At 41.6% G+C, this 17,181-nt stretch overlaps 1 protein-coding gene across 1 annotated transcript in view; it reads left to right on the top strand.

The window, feature by feature from the left end:
- Positions 1-1,323: 1,323 nt before the first annotated feature.
- Positions 1,324-17,181, top strand: part of LOC124802512 (E3 ubiquitin-protein ligase MYLIP) — a 34,561-nt gene continuing 18,703 nt past the window's right edge. The window contains exon 1 of the mRNA XM_047263346.1: positions 1,324-1,581. Within this exon, the coding sequence (XP_047119302.1) occupies positions 1,471-1,581 (111 nt within the window). The 5' untranslated portion in view covers positions 1,324-1,470. The remainder of the gene's footprint in view (positions 1,582-17,181) is intronic.

The raw sequence follows: 17,181 nt of genomic DNA on the forward strand, positions 1-17,181 counted from the left end.
AAAAAATAAAAAAAGAGAGAAATATGTGGAAGAAGGAACAGTTAACTTCTTGTACAGTAACAACACAAGAGTCTAATCGTAGCTATACTAGTAATAGTGCCTTATATGTTGAAAAATCAGTGTCATCAACGATTAACATCTTAGAGATATTTTCTGTGGTTGTATCAGCAAGAGTGGGTATGAGAAGTATGCTGTCAGTCAGTCCATTGACTGTACAGACATTTTGGATAATACTGATCTGCAGATAAGCTTTATACACGAGTCTGTCATTTACTCCATTTTATGGGGATTTCCACACATTGTGTTTATAATAAACACAATACGAAGCTTAAACATGGAAAGCAATTACATTCAATTTGTGTTTAAAGATTAAAACTATGACCCCACAAAATTAAGGTATTTCGCTTCTACAGAAGACGTCAAAATCTGGTTATGGAATTATGTTTCGATAGCTCTGTGTACATTTATTCAACTCCGCATTTTTTCCCGATGCAATACATTCAAGCGTAAATAAAATGAATTTCTTGCTTCCCTCTCATAATGAACGAAAAATTGTGACAAAATACAGGAGATGCAGGCGGTGTAAATCGTTAATTTGGTGTAACAATGTCACATCACGTTGTTCGCTGTATAGTTTACTACAACAACGGCTCGTCAATTCTTGGTTAAGTACAGCAGCCTTCCTTTCATCTCTCGACAGAAAACGCCAATCTTTAAAATGTGAAATGCGCTACATACAAGTGGAATTCCCTTTCAATCTGTTAAGACCAATTTAATCTAATATTACTAGGATGCTTAAGAAATCCACTGCGCACATGAAGGCTCTATTTACTACCTATCCAATGACTTCAAAATATGCAGAATTCTTTACGGAGAAATCTCCCAGTCACTTGAACACGGTGGCGACTCATTTTTAATTGTTGTTGCAATGCTCGTTCTCAGCTATTGTGAGGATTTTTCTTTAATACAGACGTCAAATATTATTACAACCCTTTGTTCTTTACGAAACACCATCCAATCCTGTCCGCTATCGCGCATCGCCGTATCTGAATGCTCGCTCCAGAGATGTTTCTAGTTCCCATCATTGGTTGAGCATAGATGTTAATTCTGCCAACATAGTGGATATATTTTTAATTATTTGGAAAAAATTGCTTTTGACTGTATTAAAATACACTTGCATGAGTTTCTGAAGTAATTTAAATTGACCAAATATGAGACATCAATAATTTCTGTGGTTAATCTAATGTTTTCAATATTTGAAAGCTAGATGGCACTAGCGGTTACAGCACCAATGTTCTGCAACCAGAAGTGACAAAATCTTGAATGCTTTGTGTTCTGTAGTCAGTCTGCGCTTGCAAAGTATAGGCGACAGATGATGGTAATGGGAGTGCGTGCTACTAAGCGGCTTGTTTGGTGGATATATAAAAGTAAGACAACGAACAGTTCTTCTAAAGATATTGTAAGACTTTAATGATTGCACATAACCAAAGCAAGATGTGGTGCTTAGTGAGTCAACCTAATGCTGTGATATTGGAGGTGGAGGTAGATCCCAAGGCGAGGGGACAGGAATGTCTCGAAAAGGTAAATAAGAAACATACTGTTTTAATTTTCTATTGCCGTCTTTAATATGATGTAAAATATGTCAAGTATTCTATTCCTTCAAAATATTGGCCCACTATTAATTTCGGTGTGAATATGAGTGAAATTGTAATCGTATTGTCAATCTGTAAAATTCTTTAAGATGACAAGTGTTCTCAAAAGTTATAATTAAGATCTCACCGTCTTTCACATTTTTTTTCTCAGTGTAGCATTTCGTATGCTTCTAACATATTATCTGGTGGTGTTTAACCGAAACTGGCGTTTCGTGCATTGTGTATTCTGCGAATTCTTCAGAAATGTATTCCTTTATGTAACTTTAAATGGCTGATTGTTCAATACTTTTTTTACTTAGTCTTGGCTCATTTAGTAGAGCAAAAAGCATGTTCTGTATTTTTTTTAAAAAAAAGCTCGTTTTGTTAAAAATATTCGAGTAAGTCCCTGTTGTGATGTCGTGGTAATTTCATTTGGGAAGCTCTGTTAGTAGTTTGACATATTTTTGTGATCGCGTTTTGACTGACACAATTGCCGCAGAATTGTCGTACATTGTACAGTGTAAGGCTTCCTCGTAAATGAAATACTCCGTTCTTCAAATGAGCATGCATTCTTTTTTGAATTAGTGTGTATTTACGAATGTGTAGCTTTCAGTAATCATTAATTAGACCTATAGCTGCCCTGCAATATCCTACAGTAACGTCCAAAGAGCATCTTTCCCTATGGCTGAAATAACTCCATAAATGTAGTCAAGAACCAATACGAATTTACATTTAAATAATCACAACTGAATAAAGGCATAAACTCTTTCCCGCTCATTTAAATTTGCTTAATTTTGTAAATTCAAACTCTAGTTGTCAAGATTCTACACTGAGGAGATTTTGAAAATTGGGATGATTCACATAGAAGCTAGGTGGGTTGCCAAGAGTACCTTTCTCAAGATGTCAAAATTGAATGGCAAAAAGACTGACTTGACGAGCCGAAGAAAATTTTTTAACTGGCGTCTACTATACGCCGTGACAGGGTTCGAACAGGTGAAGGAATTTCATTGTTTTTTAAAAATTTAGAATAATCTGGTTATCGTGTAGTTACAAGCTACTACAGTCCGTATGGTTTTTACTGACAATTTGTGCGGTAAGCTAGTGGCTAAGGTTGCAACAGCCACCGGCGGGTGAGAACGTGCCGCAGCACACGTCTCCGGCGTAGCAACCGGGGACACAGCTGGCCAAGCCTCCGTGACATCATAGTGCCGAGGCCGGCTCGGCTTCCCCACGTTTTATCCGTATCGCCTGGCGAGTAAGCGAGCGGCCTACGAGGTCTTTGACACGTAATCCCTGGCGAAACAGCCACAATAGCAGACCCACAGGTTTCTTTCGTATGTTCCAAATTATGATGATCACGATTTGCTACTACTGGAGCCTCATCAGTTACTGCCTTGGCAGGTCCAATTTTCGTTTTACCATCCAATGTGTCTTCGGACCTTGGCCATGAAGGAAAATCGTTGTTCTGTTAAGAATGATGCAGTGAAGATGTTTCGCACGCATCTTGTTTTGTTTTTGAGAAAAAAAGAGTGCGATCAATAAATTTTTCACGTTATCTTGAATAGGTATCAGATCACCTGTGACTGCCAAAAGGTGATGAGATACAGGAAATTTCGCGGGCAATGTTAAATAAGACGTGATAATGCAGGTATCATTTTCTAAGATGTGCTAAAGAACATATTGTCTCTCAGTTAATGTGATACGCAGAGAAGCCAACCACAGATTGCTTCCGAAACTGTGACAGGACTTGGTTGATTGTGATTTCAGTCTTTGTCTTTATACTTTTTACAGCGTGTCGCAGGAGGAATTGTCAATATTCAGTGATGAGACAGGTACGACCATTCGAAGCAGAAAACTCTAGTAAGCATGGGCTCTAAAACGCATATCTTAACAGTTGTGATTAATTGTTCCTCTTACCTGCTGTGAAACACGTCTGTTATACTGAAAAAGTGCTCATATACCTTAAAGTATGTGTTTAATTAGAGTCCATGTTTACTAGAGTTTTCTGCTTCGAATGATTGTTCTTCTCATATCCCAGAATATTGACAAGTCCTTCTAGGACATGCAGTGTAGTGGTAGCGATATAACAGGAAAACTACGTGTGTTGTTCCTCGTTTTTCTCGATATCAAGTTGCGTTAATGTGTGGGCTGTCTTATCACATTCGCCTAAAAAAGCCATGTGGCCCATTCCTTAAAGCACTCGACTCGACACTCATTTGAGTGGAACGGTGTTCGAATCTCCGTCCAGCCAACAAAAAAAAATTTTATGCTTTCTCTAAAATCAACTAAGGTGAATGCTAATAGTTAATATTTGGAAAAGATGCCAGTTTCCATCTGCATCCAGTGAGAATAACCCTAACTCTTTATGGAACTCGTGAGATTCTTCACTTAGTGTTACTTGATTCATTACTGTACTAAAAGCTACCAGTTTCGCTTTAACGTGATATAGAAGTATATCGCGTGGCTATAATAGGGCCATTCCTTTAACAACTAGCGAAATAAGAGCAATTTTCTGCTGGTTAAAAGTTTCAGTCGAATGATGTTTTAAAATTTATCGGAGTAATTGCCCACACTTAATTGCAGCGTTTGGAGCAGAGAAATCGTCGTCTGAGTTGGGTTTCAGGTTAGCTTGCATTTGTGGCTCTACGTTTAATATTACTTTCGTGTTACTGTTTCTCAAGTGGTCGCTGCTGGTTCGTGGATACGAAAGTTTTTCAGGCGGAGCTACCACCAGTATGCGCGAAATTCCAGTTGCGGTGTAGGTCAACTAATACTGTGGTTTCACTACGTTCTCCGTAAGAGGGAGAACCTCAAAGGAGGAATAGGGATATAGTGTTTCTTCCGCCCGGCAACGGCCAACAGCGGGGGCAAAGTCCAGCTCTCGGCGGAGAGTGTAGTTAGCGGCGTGACTGGGCTATCTGTCGGATAACCGCTCTGCGAACAAATATCACTATCTTAAGAGCTGTCACAATGCAACTTGCTTGCTAGCTTGCTTGATCGATCCATAATACCTTTCACCTCTTTATCTATTACTAGAGCAGCAGCTCTGGGGAAGCCAGTGAGCTGACGTCACGCATTCACTAACGACCAGAAAGAAAAGTAGTCGGAGTAAACGAACATCAGATGTGTGTCAAATTGTTTTTCATTATATCCATAAGAAAATAAAGTGCTTTGCAGCCACAGAAATTATAAGACATTGCTTGTCCTCGCAAACATAATAACCGTAAAATTTCGTGAACACTCTACAGTAAAAAGCGCTTAATGATTGTAACTTGTGCTTTTAAATAAATAAATAATAAATTTTCACAGCGGCAGAAAAGCATCTCACATAGCTTTTTAATTCAGTGCATCTTTCCTGCAAGCATTTCAGAACTATTCATAAATATTTTGATGCCCTGAATATATATAATGTTTAAAAGTTGCTGAGGTTGCAAATGTTTCAAAGCTTAGCAATTGTCATAATTATGGCAGAGAAAAAAAAATAAAGATCTCCGTTAGTCCCGTTCGTAATTCTAGTTTGCAGTCAGTATAATTTTCCATGGTCGAGATTGTGGAATTATTTATAACAGTTTCCTTTTACTTCCTCAAGGTTTCAGATGTACATGAAACATCGGCGGCTTCTCCCTCAGCATTTCGAAGTCAAGGCGTATATCAGTGACTCCGTATTGTTAGACACAACCTCGACAGAAAAAGTCTGCGTAAAAAAAAATGCATGGAAGTATTAGTGAAAATGTTGAATAGTGCAGAAAATAACAAATAGCGTAACAGCGTACCCTACTACTGAAGTTAAAATTTCTCAGAGGTATTCACTCTCGTGCATTAAAAGGTACGCACACCATGCATTCACGCACAATGTTTGAGATGCACATAGCGGAGTTGGGTAAAGTTTTTAAGATGCTGTTTTTGTACGGATCGGATTGTTACAGTCCGGCAGAATGAGACGGATTTAAAAACTGACAAAGAGCACTCGTAAAACTCCAGATAGATGGCTGATAAAGCGTAGAAAGGCACACGTCCTCCCTTATTATTCAGCATAATCGCCGTAGTTGTCGAAAAATTTCTAATGTTGTTTTCGAATCACTTTCCACGTGTCTGCTCGAACAGTCTAGAAATTATCTTTTGATTCCAGAGCGAATATCAATGTTCCCACCGGCACTACTGTCTATGGGTAAATGAGATGGGTAACGGGAGCATTGTTTGGGGTTGCATATATACTACGTGGAACGTGGTAAACACAAGTCATCTCTGTGTCACTAGCAATCAATCATTGGGATACGAAGTTAGGTTCTGTAATATAGAATTTTTTACATCTACGTTGACACATACTCCGCAAGCAACAATACCGTGGGTGGCGGAGGGTACTCTGTACCACTACTAGTAATTTCCTTTCGTGTTCCACACGCAAATTAAAAAAAGGAAAAATCGACGGTCTATATGCCTCCGGACGATCCCTAATTTCTCGTATCTTATCTTCGTGGTCCTTACGCGGAATCAGGCAGCAGTATCATTCTGCAGTCATCTTCAAATGTCAGTTCTCTAAATTTTAAGTATTGCTCGGAAAAAAAAGTCGCTTTTCCTCGAGATATTCCCCTTTGAGTTCCTGAAGCATCTCCGTGATACTTGTGTGTTGTTCGAATTTGGCTGTAACCAATATAAGCAACCCGCCTCTGAATTGCTTAGATATATTCCTTCAACCCGACCTGGTTCCGATCCCAAGCGCTCGAGGAGTCTACCGAGCATCCCATATACCGTCTCCTTTACTGATGAACCGTGATATCCTAAAATTCTCCCAATAAACAGAAATCAATCATTCGTCTTCCCTACCATATTCCTCACACGCTCGTTCACTTTTATATAGCTTTGCAACGTTATTCCTAGATATTTAATCGTCGTGACTGCCGAGCAGCGCACTACCAGTGCTTCACTCGAATATTACAGGTTTGTTTTTCCTACTCTTCTGCATTAACTTAATTTTTTTGCATGTATAGCTAGCTTTTATTCATCACACCAACTAGAAATTTTGTCCAAGTCATCTTGTACTCTACTACGCCCACTCCCTAATTGCTGCACACCACAGCATCATCAGCAAACAATTGCAGATTGCTGCCCACTTTGCCCACCAGATCATTTATGTATATAGAAACCCTGTGGCACTCCTGACGATACGCTTGTCTCTGATGAACACTCGCGGTCGAGGACAACATAATGGGTTCCACTGCTTAAGAAGTCTTCGAGCCACTCACATATCTGGGGAAACTATTCCCCATGCTCATCCCTCCTTTAAGTCTGCAGTAGGGCACCATGTCAAATGATTTTCGGAAATATAGAAATATGGAATCTGTCTGTTGCCCTTCATCCATGGTTCACAGTATATCTTATTCGAAAACTGAGCAGTTTCTTGTGATCAGTAGCTGAATGTCAATGATCGGGTTTCTGCTAAAGTTTTCATAGAAATTCATATCTTTGAAACCTTCTTAATAAGTTTATTCGTAATTCTTTTTTCCTCGCCGTACTAGTTTCATAGTCTTAAGATGAGTTGAGAGCAGTGAATAGCTCTATATAGTTATTTCACTGCTACACAACACACTGCAGTAGTACGCCCAGGAAGCTAGGCAGTAGCACAACATTGAATTTTTGAAGCTAATCTCTATTTAAGTAACTTTCACCGACCTTTGGACGTTGTAGACTAACAGACTAAGTCTTGATCTATTAAAAAAACTTGTTATGGTGGGGTCGGATCAGAAACAAATGCACGGATGACAAGAGTGCAGATTAAACTTCCAGGAAAATGAGTTTTTAGTATCAAACTACTTGCTCGTGTATGTTGAGTATTCAAGGAGTCAGTCAACAATTATCAAAAATTAAATGTTCCCAAACTGGTCCACCGTACCCGCTTCAGTACCATGACTTGGTCAAAAGCCCTAGCTTTATATATAGATATTGCAAATCCTGTGTGATAACAATTAAATTTCTAGTTATCAGAGCACTGATGTAGATTGTCATCTGCAAGAAGTTTCACAGAATCTGTCGTAATTAGTTGAGCTAAAATCGTGGTTAGTAGTGGAGCACTTGATAGAGCCTCAGTCTACTTTAAGATTGCTGACTTTCTTGGGTCGCGGGCGGGGAGGTGTGGCGATGACCTGGTCATATGGCAGCGACCCCTGCTTAATCGGAGTGCCTGATAGCCGGGACGACAGTGAATCATGGAATAAAACGCCGACCGCTGCTGGCCGAGTTGGGAGATAATGCTCGCCAGATCCGCGTCCCTGCGGTCTGCAGCCTCTGACCCAGCGGATAAGACTGCGAGGCCTGCGACAATAAGGTCGCCCCCGACACCGCAGGCGTGGTGGCTTCTACTCATCAGTTAGAGGTTTTCGCGCGAATGTCGGAACAGATTACGGACTTGGCTTACTGTACTACACGCCTCCGCCATGCCTTGACATATTTCGGTCAAGGTTATTTGGAACGTGTGGTCTTAACTCTGACACACACACACACACACACACACACACACACACACACACACACACACACACACACGCACGCACGCACGCACAATTCTGATGGAAATTTTCCAAAATAAGTATTACGTATTTTTTCGTGCATAGCGTGCTTTTGGTCTTTGCGTTTGTGATGACTTCCATTTGTGTTTAGTCCATTTTTAACAGTATTCATTCATCGACGTCTTAGATACAGTTCCGCACTGAACAAAGTAAGAGCCTATGGAATATCAGACCAGCTGTGTGGCTGTATTGAAGAGTTTTTAGCAAACAGAACACAGCATGCTGTTCTCAATGGAGAGACGTCTACAGACGTTAAAGTAATCTCTGGCGTACCACAGGGGAGTGTTATGGGACCATTGCTTTTCACAACATATTTAAATGACCTAGTAGATAGTGTCGGAAGTTCCATGCGGCTTTTCGCGGATGATGGTGTAGTATACAGAGAAATTGCAGCGAAATGCAGAAAGATCTGCAGCGGATAGGCACTTGGTGGAGGGAGTGGCAACTGACCCTTAACATAGGTAAATGTAATGTATTGCGAATACATAGAAAGAAGGATCCTTTATTGTATGATTATATGCTAGCGGAACAAACACTGGTAGCAGTTACTTCTGTAAAATATCTGGGAGTATGCGTACGGAACGATTTGAAGTAGAATGATCATATAAAATTAATTGTTGGTAAGGCGGGTGCCAGGTTGAGATTCACTGGGAGAGTCCTTAGAAAATGTAGTCCATCAGCAAAGGAGGTGGCTTACAAAACACTCGTTCGGCCTATACTTGAGTATTGCTCATCAGTGTGGGCTCTGTACCAGGTCGGGCTGACAGAGGAGATAGAGAAGATCCAAAGAAGAGCGGCGCGTTTCGTCACAGGGTTATTTGGTAAGCATGATAGTGTTGCGGAGATGTTATAGCAAACTCAAGTGGCACTCTCTTCAAGAGAGGCGCTCTGCATCGCGGTGTAGCTTGCTGTCCAGGTTTCGAGAGGGTGCGTTCCTGGATGAGGTATTGAATATATTGCTTCCCCCTACTTATACCCCCCCCCCCCCCCCCCCCCCCCCGAGGAGATCACGAATGGAAAAATTAGAGAGATTCGAGCGCGCACGGAGGTTTTCCGGCAGTCGTTCTTCCCGCGAACCATACGCGAGTGAAACAGGAAAGTGAGGTAATGAAAGTGGCAAACACGGTTGGGTGGCTTGCGGAGTATAAATGTAGATGTAGACTCGAAGTAACTAAATTAAAGTGTGCTGTTTCATCATACGCGAAGGGACACACTAGGCAACTGGGGTGCACCAGAGATGCACTTGTGAACGACGGCTGCAGAGATGTCTGTGGGCGAATATAAATGCAACTGTTGAGCAGCTGACCGTCCATATGAACGAAGGGGCAACCAACAGTGTCTCCTCAGCGACTCTTCAGCGAACGTTGCTGCACATGTCTCCGCAGTACGCGCCTGGTGCATTACTCCAGGCTGACTTCTGTTCACAGGCGACAGAGGCTGGAATTTGCACTCCAGTACCTCAGCTGGGCGTCCAGTGAGTGATGACAGATGGTCTTTGCAAATGAATCCCGTTTTATGCTCCAGCAGACAGATAGACGTTGGCATGTACAGCGTGAAACATATGAAAGCACACATCCTAAAACAATCGTCGGTAGTGTTCAGACCGGAGGGCATTCCCTGGGTGATCGCGTCGTGGATAAGAGGAAGTATTCATCTACCCTTGAGGCACCAATGGCCATCCCTGGATGCAGTTTATTCCTCGGCACGATGACATCTAAGTTGGACAGTGCGACGTGTCACACAATTCGCAGTGTATGTGCGTGGTTTGAATTCAACCAGGATGATTTTACCGTACTCCCCTGCTCACTAAACTCTCCAGATTTAAACCCAGTCAAGAATCTAAGGTACCACCTCCATCGGGCTGTTTGCGCCATGGATTCTCAACTGACAAAGCTAGCACAGCTGGCCACTTCACTGCAGTCGGCATGGCTCCACATGCCTGTTTGCACCTTTCACAACCTCGTTGACTCTCTTCCTGCATGTCTTGCAGCACTGCAAAATGTGGTTATTCAGGCTTTTGACAGGTGGTAACATTTGTGACTGGACAGTGTAATATCACTCGGATTCATATATGCAGGTGCTGCAGTTAAAAAATCAACTGAAAAAGGGGCCCATTTCGTTATGTCTGTAGTTACAGGAAAAGAAGTACTGAATTGGTTTCACTTCGCAGCATAGCGAATGATATGATAACGTCTTGACCTAATCTTTTTTTTGTTTTTATTTTTTTATTTTTGAGTGGCACATGATCGAATAGCTCAATTGGTAACAGCATTACACGCAGTAAGGATCCTGTTTCGGATTCCGTCCTGGCGGCAACTTTAATGCCGGAAATTTCGAAGGTAAGAGGGCATTTCAAATCTAAAAGCAGGTTGGCTCAAAAACTAGCCTTTCACTTGCATAGTACCATGCGCAGATCCTAACTGCGCGAGTACCTGCAGTTTTTCATTGTTGATATTTGAAACACTTTGCAATGGCTGCGCAAAAAAAGCTAAGCACAGTTTGTGAATTAACTAGTGATTAGATTTCTACGCACAAATCCGTATAATGTGGCCAAAACTCACTGTGAGCTTATGTCACTGTGGATTCTAAATACAAAACCTTGTAATGACGAGATTAAATTTCACAACAGCCCTAAAATATTTTCAGACATTAACTACACTGCTAAAACAAATATAGAAGTCTTTTCCACGACAACGCACACCCACTTTTTAAATTATTGAACACTTCGGATGATAGTCGTGAATAATTCATTTTGTATTGTAAAAATGGATTAAAAACGACCTTGATCGCAATAAAACATTTATTTACCATGGTTATTGGCTTTGGCCAGAATGTGACCATCTCCAGACGACTTACACCACGATGGTAGTCTGGTGACGGTGGACGAAGCAGGTATTAAGATTCCACGAAAGTTAACAGTTAGTAGTTGACTTTCGTGGAGTAGTAACACCTGCTCCGTTCATCATCACTGCGGTGAAAGTGCTCACCTTCTAACCGAAAACCTTGTAAGTAAATGCTTTATTGCGGTCTAGACTGCTTTTAATCCATTTTTAAAGTACTTTTAGCCAGATCGCTGAAGTAATTATATTCAAATCCCATGTGAAGGAATTCTGCCCTAAGGACGTTATTCCTTTATACCAAATGTTCCTGGAGAGCTAAAGGTCGCAAAGATAATTGTACGCGCCATGAAATAATCAGTATGTGTTTCGTATCTTCACTGACGATGGTAGCATTGGTTGGAAGAGACGTTGGGGTGATGAAGGATGGAAGGGAAGGGAAGGGAAGGGAAGCTACTTGATTACATCTTCCGCACGCAGGAAGTCCTCCTAGAGCCACTATGTGCGTGCGTGGGAGAAAAAGGAGGGGGGGGGACACATATGCGCTCACGCGCGCATTTAGAAAGTCTTTGGGCTTGTCGTTCGCTATAGCAGTGTGCAAGCAGACCTGACTTGGCCAAAAGCCAGTCATCTGATTGTGCAGTATTTGCTAGAGATTCAACTGCTGGTGTTAATTCTATTCCCTAAATCAGTCTATATTGCCGTAAAACATCGTAGACTGTAGCACCACGAGCCATTGAGTAGTCGTCGAATGATTGTTCGTGAAAGGATGCTTGTCATGTAACATCAGCATGTCACCTTAACGTAAAATTAGTATCGGAGGTGTTTTGCGGTGTTGGAACCTGTAATGTAACAATAAGGCGAACATAATTCTTAGCATATATTCCTTGGCAGTGCATTCGCTTTTTTTTTTCTCCTGTCTTTTAAACTCGCTCTTATTCTTGCCATTCCAAATAGTCGTACACTTTATCATCGCCCGATTTTGTAAAACGCTTTGTCAATGCGTACGAAGGCACAGATGAACTTACATCCCGCTTAAATACGTATCTAAAGCCTGTAGAAAACAAATAGTACCCCATTAAACTAATAGGTTGCTGATAAAGGGGTCGATAATCTGATCTTTATCATATCTTTGGTGTGTCTTTTGTAACTGGTATATACATAAGGAAAAGTCCAGAGGAAGTCTTTATCGAACAGTAATGTTAAGTTCTACATCTACATGGATACTCTGCAAATCACATTAAAGTGCCTGGCAGAGGGTTCATCGAACCACCTTCACAATTTTCTATCATTCAAATCTCGTATAGCGCATGGAAAGAATGAACACCTGTATCTTCCCGTACGAGCTCTGATTTCCCTTATTTTATCGTGGTGATCGTTGCTCCCTATGTAGGTCGGCGTCTGCAATGTTGCTGCAGTCGCTGCAACGTGTATAAAATGTATGTCTCCATAGTAAGTCTTTAGTCTGAAAACTGATTTGCTGCAGCTCCACGCTAATCTATCGTGCACCAGCCCCCTCATCTCTGAATAACTACAGCGACCTACTTCCATTTGAACCTGCTTTGTATTCATGTCTAGGTCTCCCTCTACAGTTTTTACGTCTTCCCTCACACTTCCCTTAATTACCAAATAGTCTATTCCTTGATGCCTCAGGGTGTGCCCTATCGACTAACGCCTTCTGTTAGTAAAGCTGTGCCATACATTTCTTTTCTCCCTAATTTGATCGAGTACCTCTTCACTAGTTACTCGAGATACTCATCTAATCTTCAGCATTTTTCTACAGCATCACACTTGAAAAGCTTTGTATCGTATGAAGCCTCTTATACACATTAGTTTCCAAGACTGCAGCACAAGGAGACGAATGTCTGTATCCATCTTAAGACAGCGTCCACATGTGTGGCTCAAAGTGGATGGCAGAGTTGTGTGTTGCTCTGGGTAAAAAGCAGTTGTAGGACGAAAGCCAAGAAGGCTTGTTTCTTCCTAGCATTCCACGGCTGCAGCTGAGTAGGGCAGGGCGCCAGGAATGAATTCGGTCACCTCAACCCTGTTGTCTGTTTTCTTTAACTTCCGTTGCATTACATAATGTGGATTAAGATGCATGTTATTACGGTAGCGCAGCACCTCGTAATGTCTTAACCGAAACATGGTTCAGTACAAGGTAGGATGAAGACTTATGAATGTCAACGATAGCACATATGGGTGCTCGTTGTCTTGGTCCTATTCCCGTGGAATAACATCAATTCGTTTCAGATTTATTGTGCTAGTGTCCAACGGACAAATGGTAGTTAAAAGAACCATCCCAGCATTCGCACTGAAAACGTGAATCCAATGTGGCCGGAGGGGATTTCAGTTCTTTTCATAATGAATAAATGAAACTTATGTTATCAGCACCCCTCGCTTGCTTTGGATAAATGATGCAAAGCTTTAGAATTCGTTCTTTGTAAATGTTATTGTTTCCGACAACCGTTTCTAAAGAATGGAATCAATCAGGTGGATTTTTTGGAGAGTGATGTTAATGATAAATAAAAAAAATGCCATTTACCGCCAAACACATTTCTCCTAACTATGTGGGTAATATCAGTGAACTCGTTGATACATGTAACCTTGCTTTTTCACTTCCTTAAGCTGTAGCAGAGAAATCACAAAATTGCATTCTTGACTGTTCATGTGGATACGTATTATAAGACTATATGGTAGCCCATGTTTTGAATTTACAAACCTGGATGGGGCAATTTGGGATATTCTCCTGAATGCCTGAAGTAATTTAGGAATCCACAGAAAATCTAATTCTAAAGGAGCATATGAGGGTCTCAAACTCTGCTGCTCCTAAAAGCGAGTGAGGATACACAACCACTGCTCCATTTATCTCGGTGTGTTATTTGCTGAATAACCCAGTAACAGACACCTATTCTGCAAACCCCTTTGACGATACAACGTTCTCAGACGGCAGTCTTTAGACAGCGCGCGGTTTACATGGCTACCAGGTTTACATGGCTACCAGTAGCAATCTGTTACCCACTGCACCAAACTATATCACAAACTGTAGTAACGTAGATATTACATGAGAAATTGCTTTGACCTTTCCGCACAACTGACTGATTTTACCTGCCCTTTGGGTACGGTTCTGAAAGTATTTGTATGGAGTGTAGCCATGTATGGAAGTGAAACATGGACGATAACGAGTTTGGACAAGAAGAGAATAGAAGCTTTCGAAATGTGGTGCTACAGAAGAATGCTGAAGATAAGGTGGGTAGATCACGTAACTAATGAGGAGGTATTGAGTAGGATTGGGGAGGAGTTTGTGGCACAACTTGACAAGAAGAAGGGATCGGTTGGTAGGACATGTTTTGAGGCATCAAGGGATCACAAATTTAGCATTGGAGGGCAGCGTGGAGGGTAAAAATAGTAGAGGGAGACCAAGAGATCAATACACTAAGCAGATTCAGAAGGATGTAGGTTGCAGTAGGTACTGGGAGATGAAGAAGCTTGCACAGGATAGAGTAGCATGGAGAGCTGCATCAAACCAGTCTCAGGACTGAAGACAACAACAACAACAACATTGGGTACGGTCGTCTGATGTGTGGTGTGCACCCGTCAGAGTTGCATAGTATCTTGATCGTTCCCGCATAACATCGCACTGCCACGCCGTTGTGCCATTGCGGGTGACAACTGCTGCTTCAAAAATCGCACTGTCACGTTACTCGTGCAACCCCCGTAAATCAGAATATCTGGAATGGCAACAATGGTAAGTTGTGGCATAATTATATCAAATGGAAATTGTATTTTTTTGACATGTACTGAAATTCTGCTTGCAGAGCGCAACTTTGAGAGATTTGCCCTTAAGGAATTGTGTCTCTACTTGATGTACTTCGTCCGCTGACTGCTTTGCATTATCGCAGGGAGCATACAAAATGGTAAGGCAAGCTGAGTACAGTGCTACCGCTGAGTATCACGTATGGATCTTCATCGTGCACTTTGCGAATCGGACGAAAATTCATACTGTCCTTTTACTGTTATATTGCTCTTACTACTGCTGTAACGAAAGCGGCTGTAGTTGTTTTTGCGCCCTAAGCCAAAACAAACAAAAAGAAAGCAGTGGTAGGGACGTTTCTAATGTTGGACCAAAGGAAAACAATTTGTGGGCCCTCCTAGTGATGGCCGGCCGGAGTGGCCGAGCGGTTAAAGGCGCTACAGTCTGGAACCGCACGACCGCTACGTCGCAGGTTCGAATCCTGCCTCGGGCATGGATGTGTGTGATGTCCTTAGGTTAGTTAGGTTTAAGTAGTTCTAAGTTCTAGGGGACTTATGACCACAGCAGTTGAGTCCCATAGTGCTCAGAGCCATTTTTTGAACCTCTTAGTGATGATAATACGATTTCTTAAATAAAAAAGACACAAACACCAATGCCAGTCACACATGAACACAAGAATTCGCATGTCAAACAGCAAATATCTTAACATAACCATAGACGGCTTAATATTTTTAGTTTCTTCATGTGTAACCGTCTCGGTAGCTGAATGATACACTGCCTTCGCGGCGGAAGAAATTTGGTTCGGTTCCTGGTACCATCTCAAATTTTTAGGTCCACTCAGACCTTGTCTTTTTTAGCTGCTTGAATAGGACAGCAGCGACATCGTCAGGATTCCTCTACTGGCAGCAACGGCTGGAGGAATAGAGGACATGCTGATCACATGTCCCATGATCATAGATCGCTCCTCGATCTGCTTTGTCAACAGCAGTCGGCCAGTCGAAACAAGCCAAAAGCCCAACCCCCGTGTGGTGCTTACGATCTTAACGTATGTGGATCCAAAGCCCCGCTTAATTTGTAAATTTTTGTATGTCCACCGTAAACTGTCTGAAATCGTTTACGCTGATGTTTATTACATAACCATTTTCAAATGTAACTGCGTCGATTAAATGAGGTCGTTGTATTTAGTAACCCACGGAAACAGAGAACTGTCCCCATTCAAATAAGCAAATGTTTAACGTGTGTAATGAGAACACGTTTCTGTAGAACAAAACAGTTAAATATGAAGACTCACATTTCCTAATTGGAATTTAAAAAATGGCCACAAGCCGAAACTGGCCAATAATGTAATACATGATGTAACTGAGTTATCTGCATAAAAAAATTTGACCAGCAGTGGGCATAAAAACAGTTTTAGCATCCTTGATGTCTTAATTTGCATTTGTGCAAAGCGTGCACAGGACAATAGTTTTACGCTCTCGGCGTCAGTTACAAAGTTAACTTTGGGCAGGAGTTACGTGTATACGAAAGTATAACTACCAAAAGTCCCACCGTCGACTTGGAGCTGTATTCTTAACGGGATAGAAATCTTAAACTTTCGCTCCGTTGAACAGTAAATATTACTTAACCCACCATCTGATAACGACTAAGCCCATCAAGGCTCCCACACTTGTTTTGTTCAGTGCATCGTGGCCGTGTGAAATGGTGCTAACTGATATCACACGTTACAGTTTTAAGTTCGCGACTGCCCTGAGTCTCCATGACCGACTTTGCCATTTCGCGAAACGCAATCTCTGTTGTCGTGAGGTCGTGGCGAAAGCGAGGAGGAAGAAGTCTGTCCGCGGCAGCAGTTCGGCAGTAGGCCGCTGCAAGGCGCTCGTGACTAACGCTGTTTCCATTTGCAAATAAAAAAGGCGCTGGCGTTTGTCATCGTGAGAAAACCCACCAAACAAAGGACTTGTCGCGCAAACAAGACTCACTGTCAGTTATGGCGGTTATTTTTGTTGCGCCCCTCTTATCTGTGCGCAGGATTTTGTTTCCTGGTAAACTCGTGTAAGCTTAGCTGCTGTCAGTGTGCCGCTTCTTATTACGCTTTAATAGTGGAGTATTCATAAGTTTTTTGTGGTTAAATTTTAAATCTGTATTGGTTCAGTTCTATTAGAACAGTAGGCGAGTGAACATATCTTAGCATGCAAAGTTGTTTGTTAACGATGCACTGAATATTTTTGGTTTTTTACTTTCTGGTTCTCCTATGTCATGGCCAACGCACGAACGACAACCAAGCAAGCATGATCCTTCTTCAATCATAAGAACTGGTCCATCTAAATAATTAAATGGCCGGTGTACAAACTAACAGGTCTAATTGAAATAATGCAATATGGATTTCTCCTCGTGTGCATGAA

Source organism: Schistocerca piceifrons, chromosome 6 (assembly GCF_021461385.2).
Source record: "Schistocerca piceifrons isolate TAMUIC-IGC-003096 chromosome 6, iqSchPice1.1, whole genome shotgun sequence".
Taxonomy (NCBI): domain Eukaryota; kingdom Metazoa; phylum Arthropoda; class Insecta; order Orthoptera; family Acrididae; genus Schistocerca; species Schistocerca piceifrons.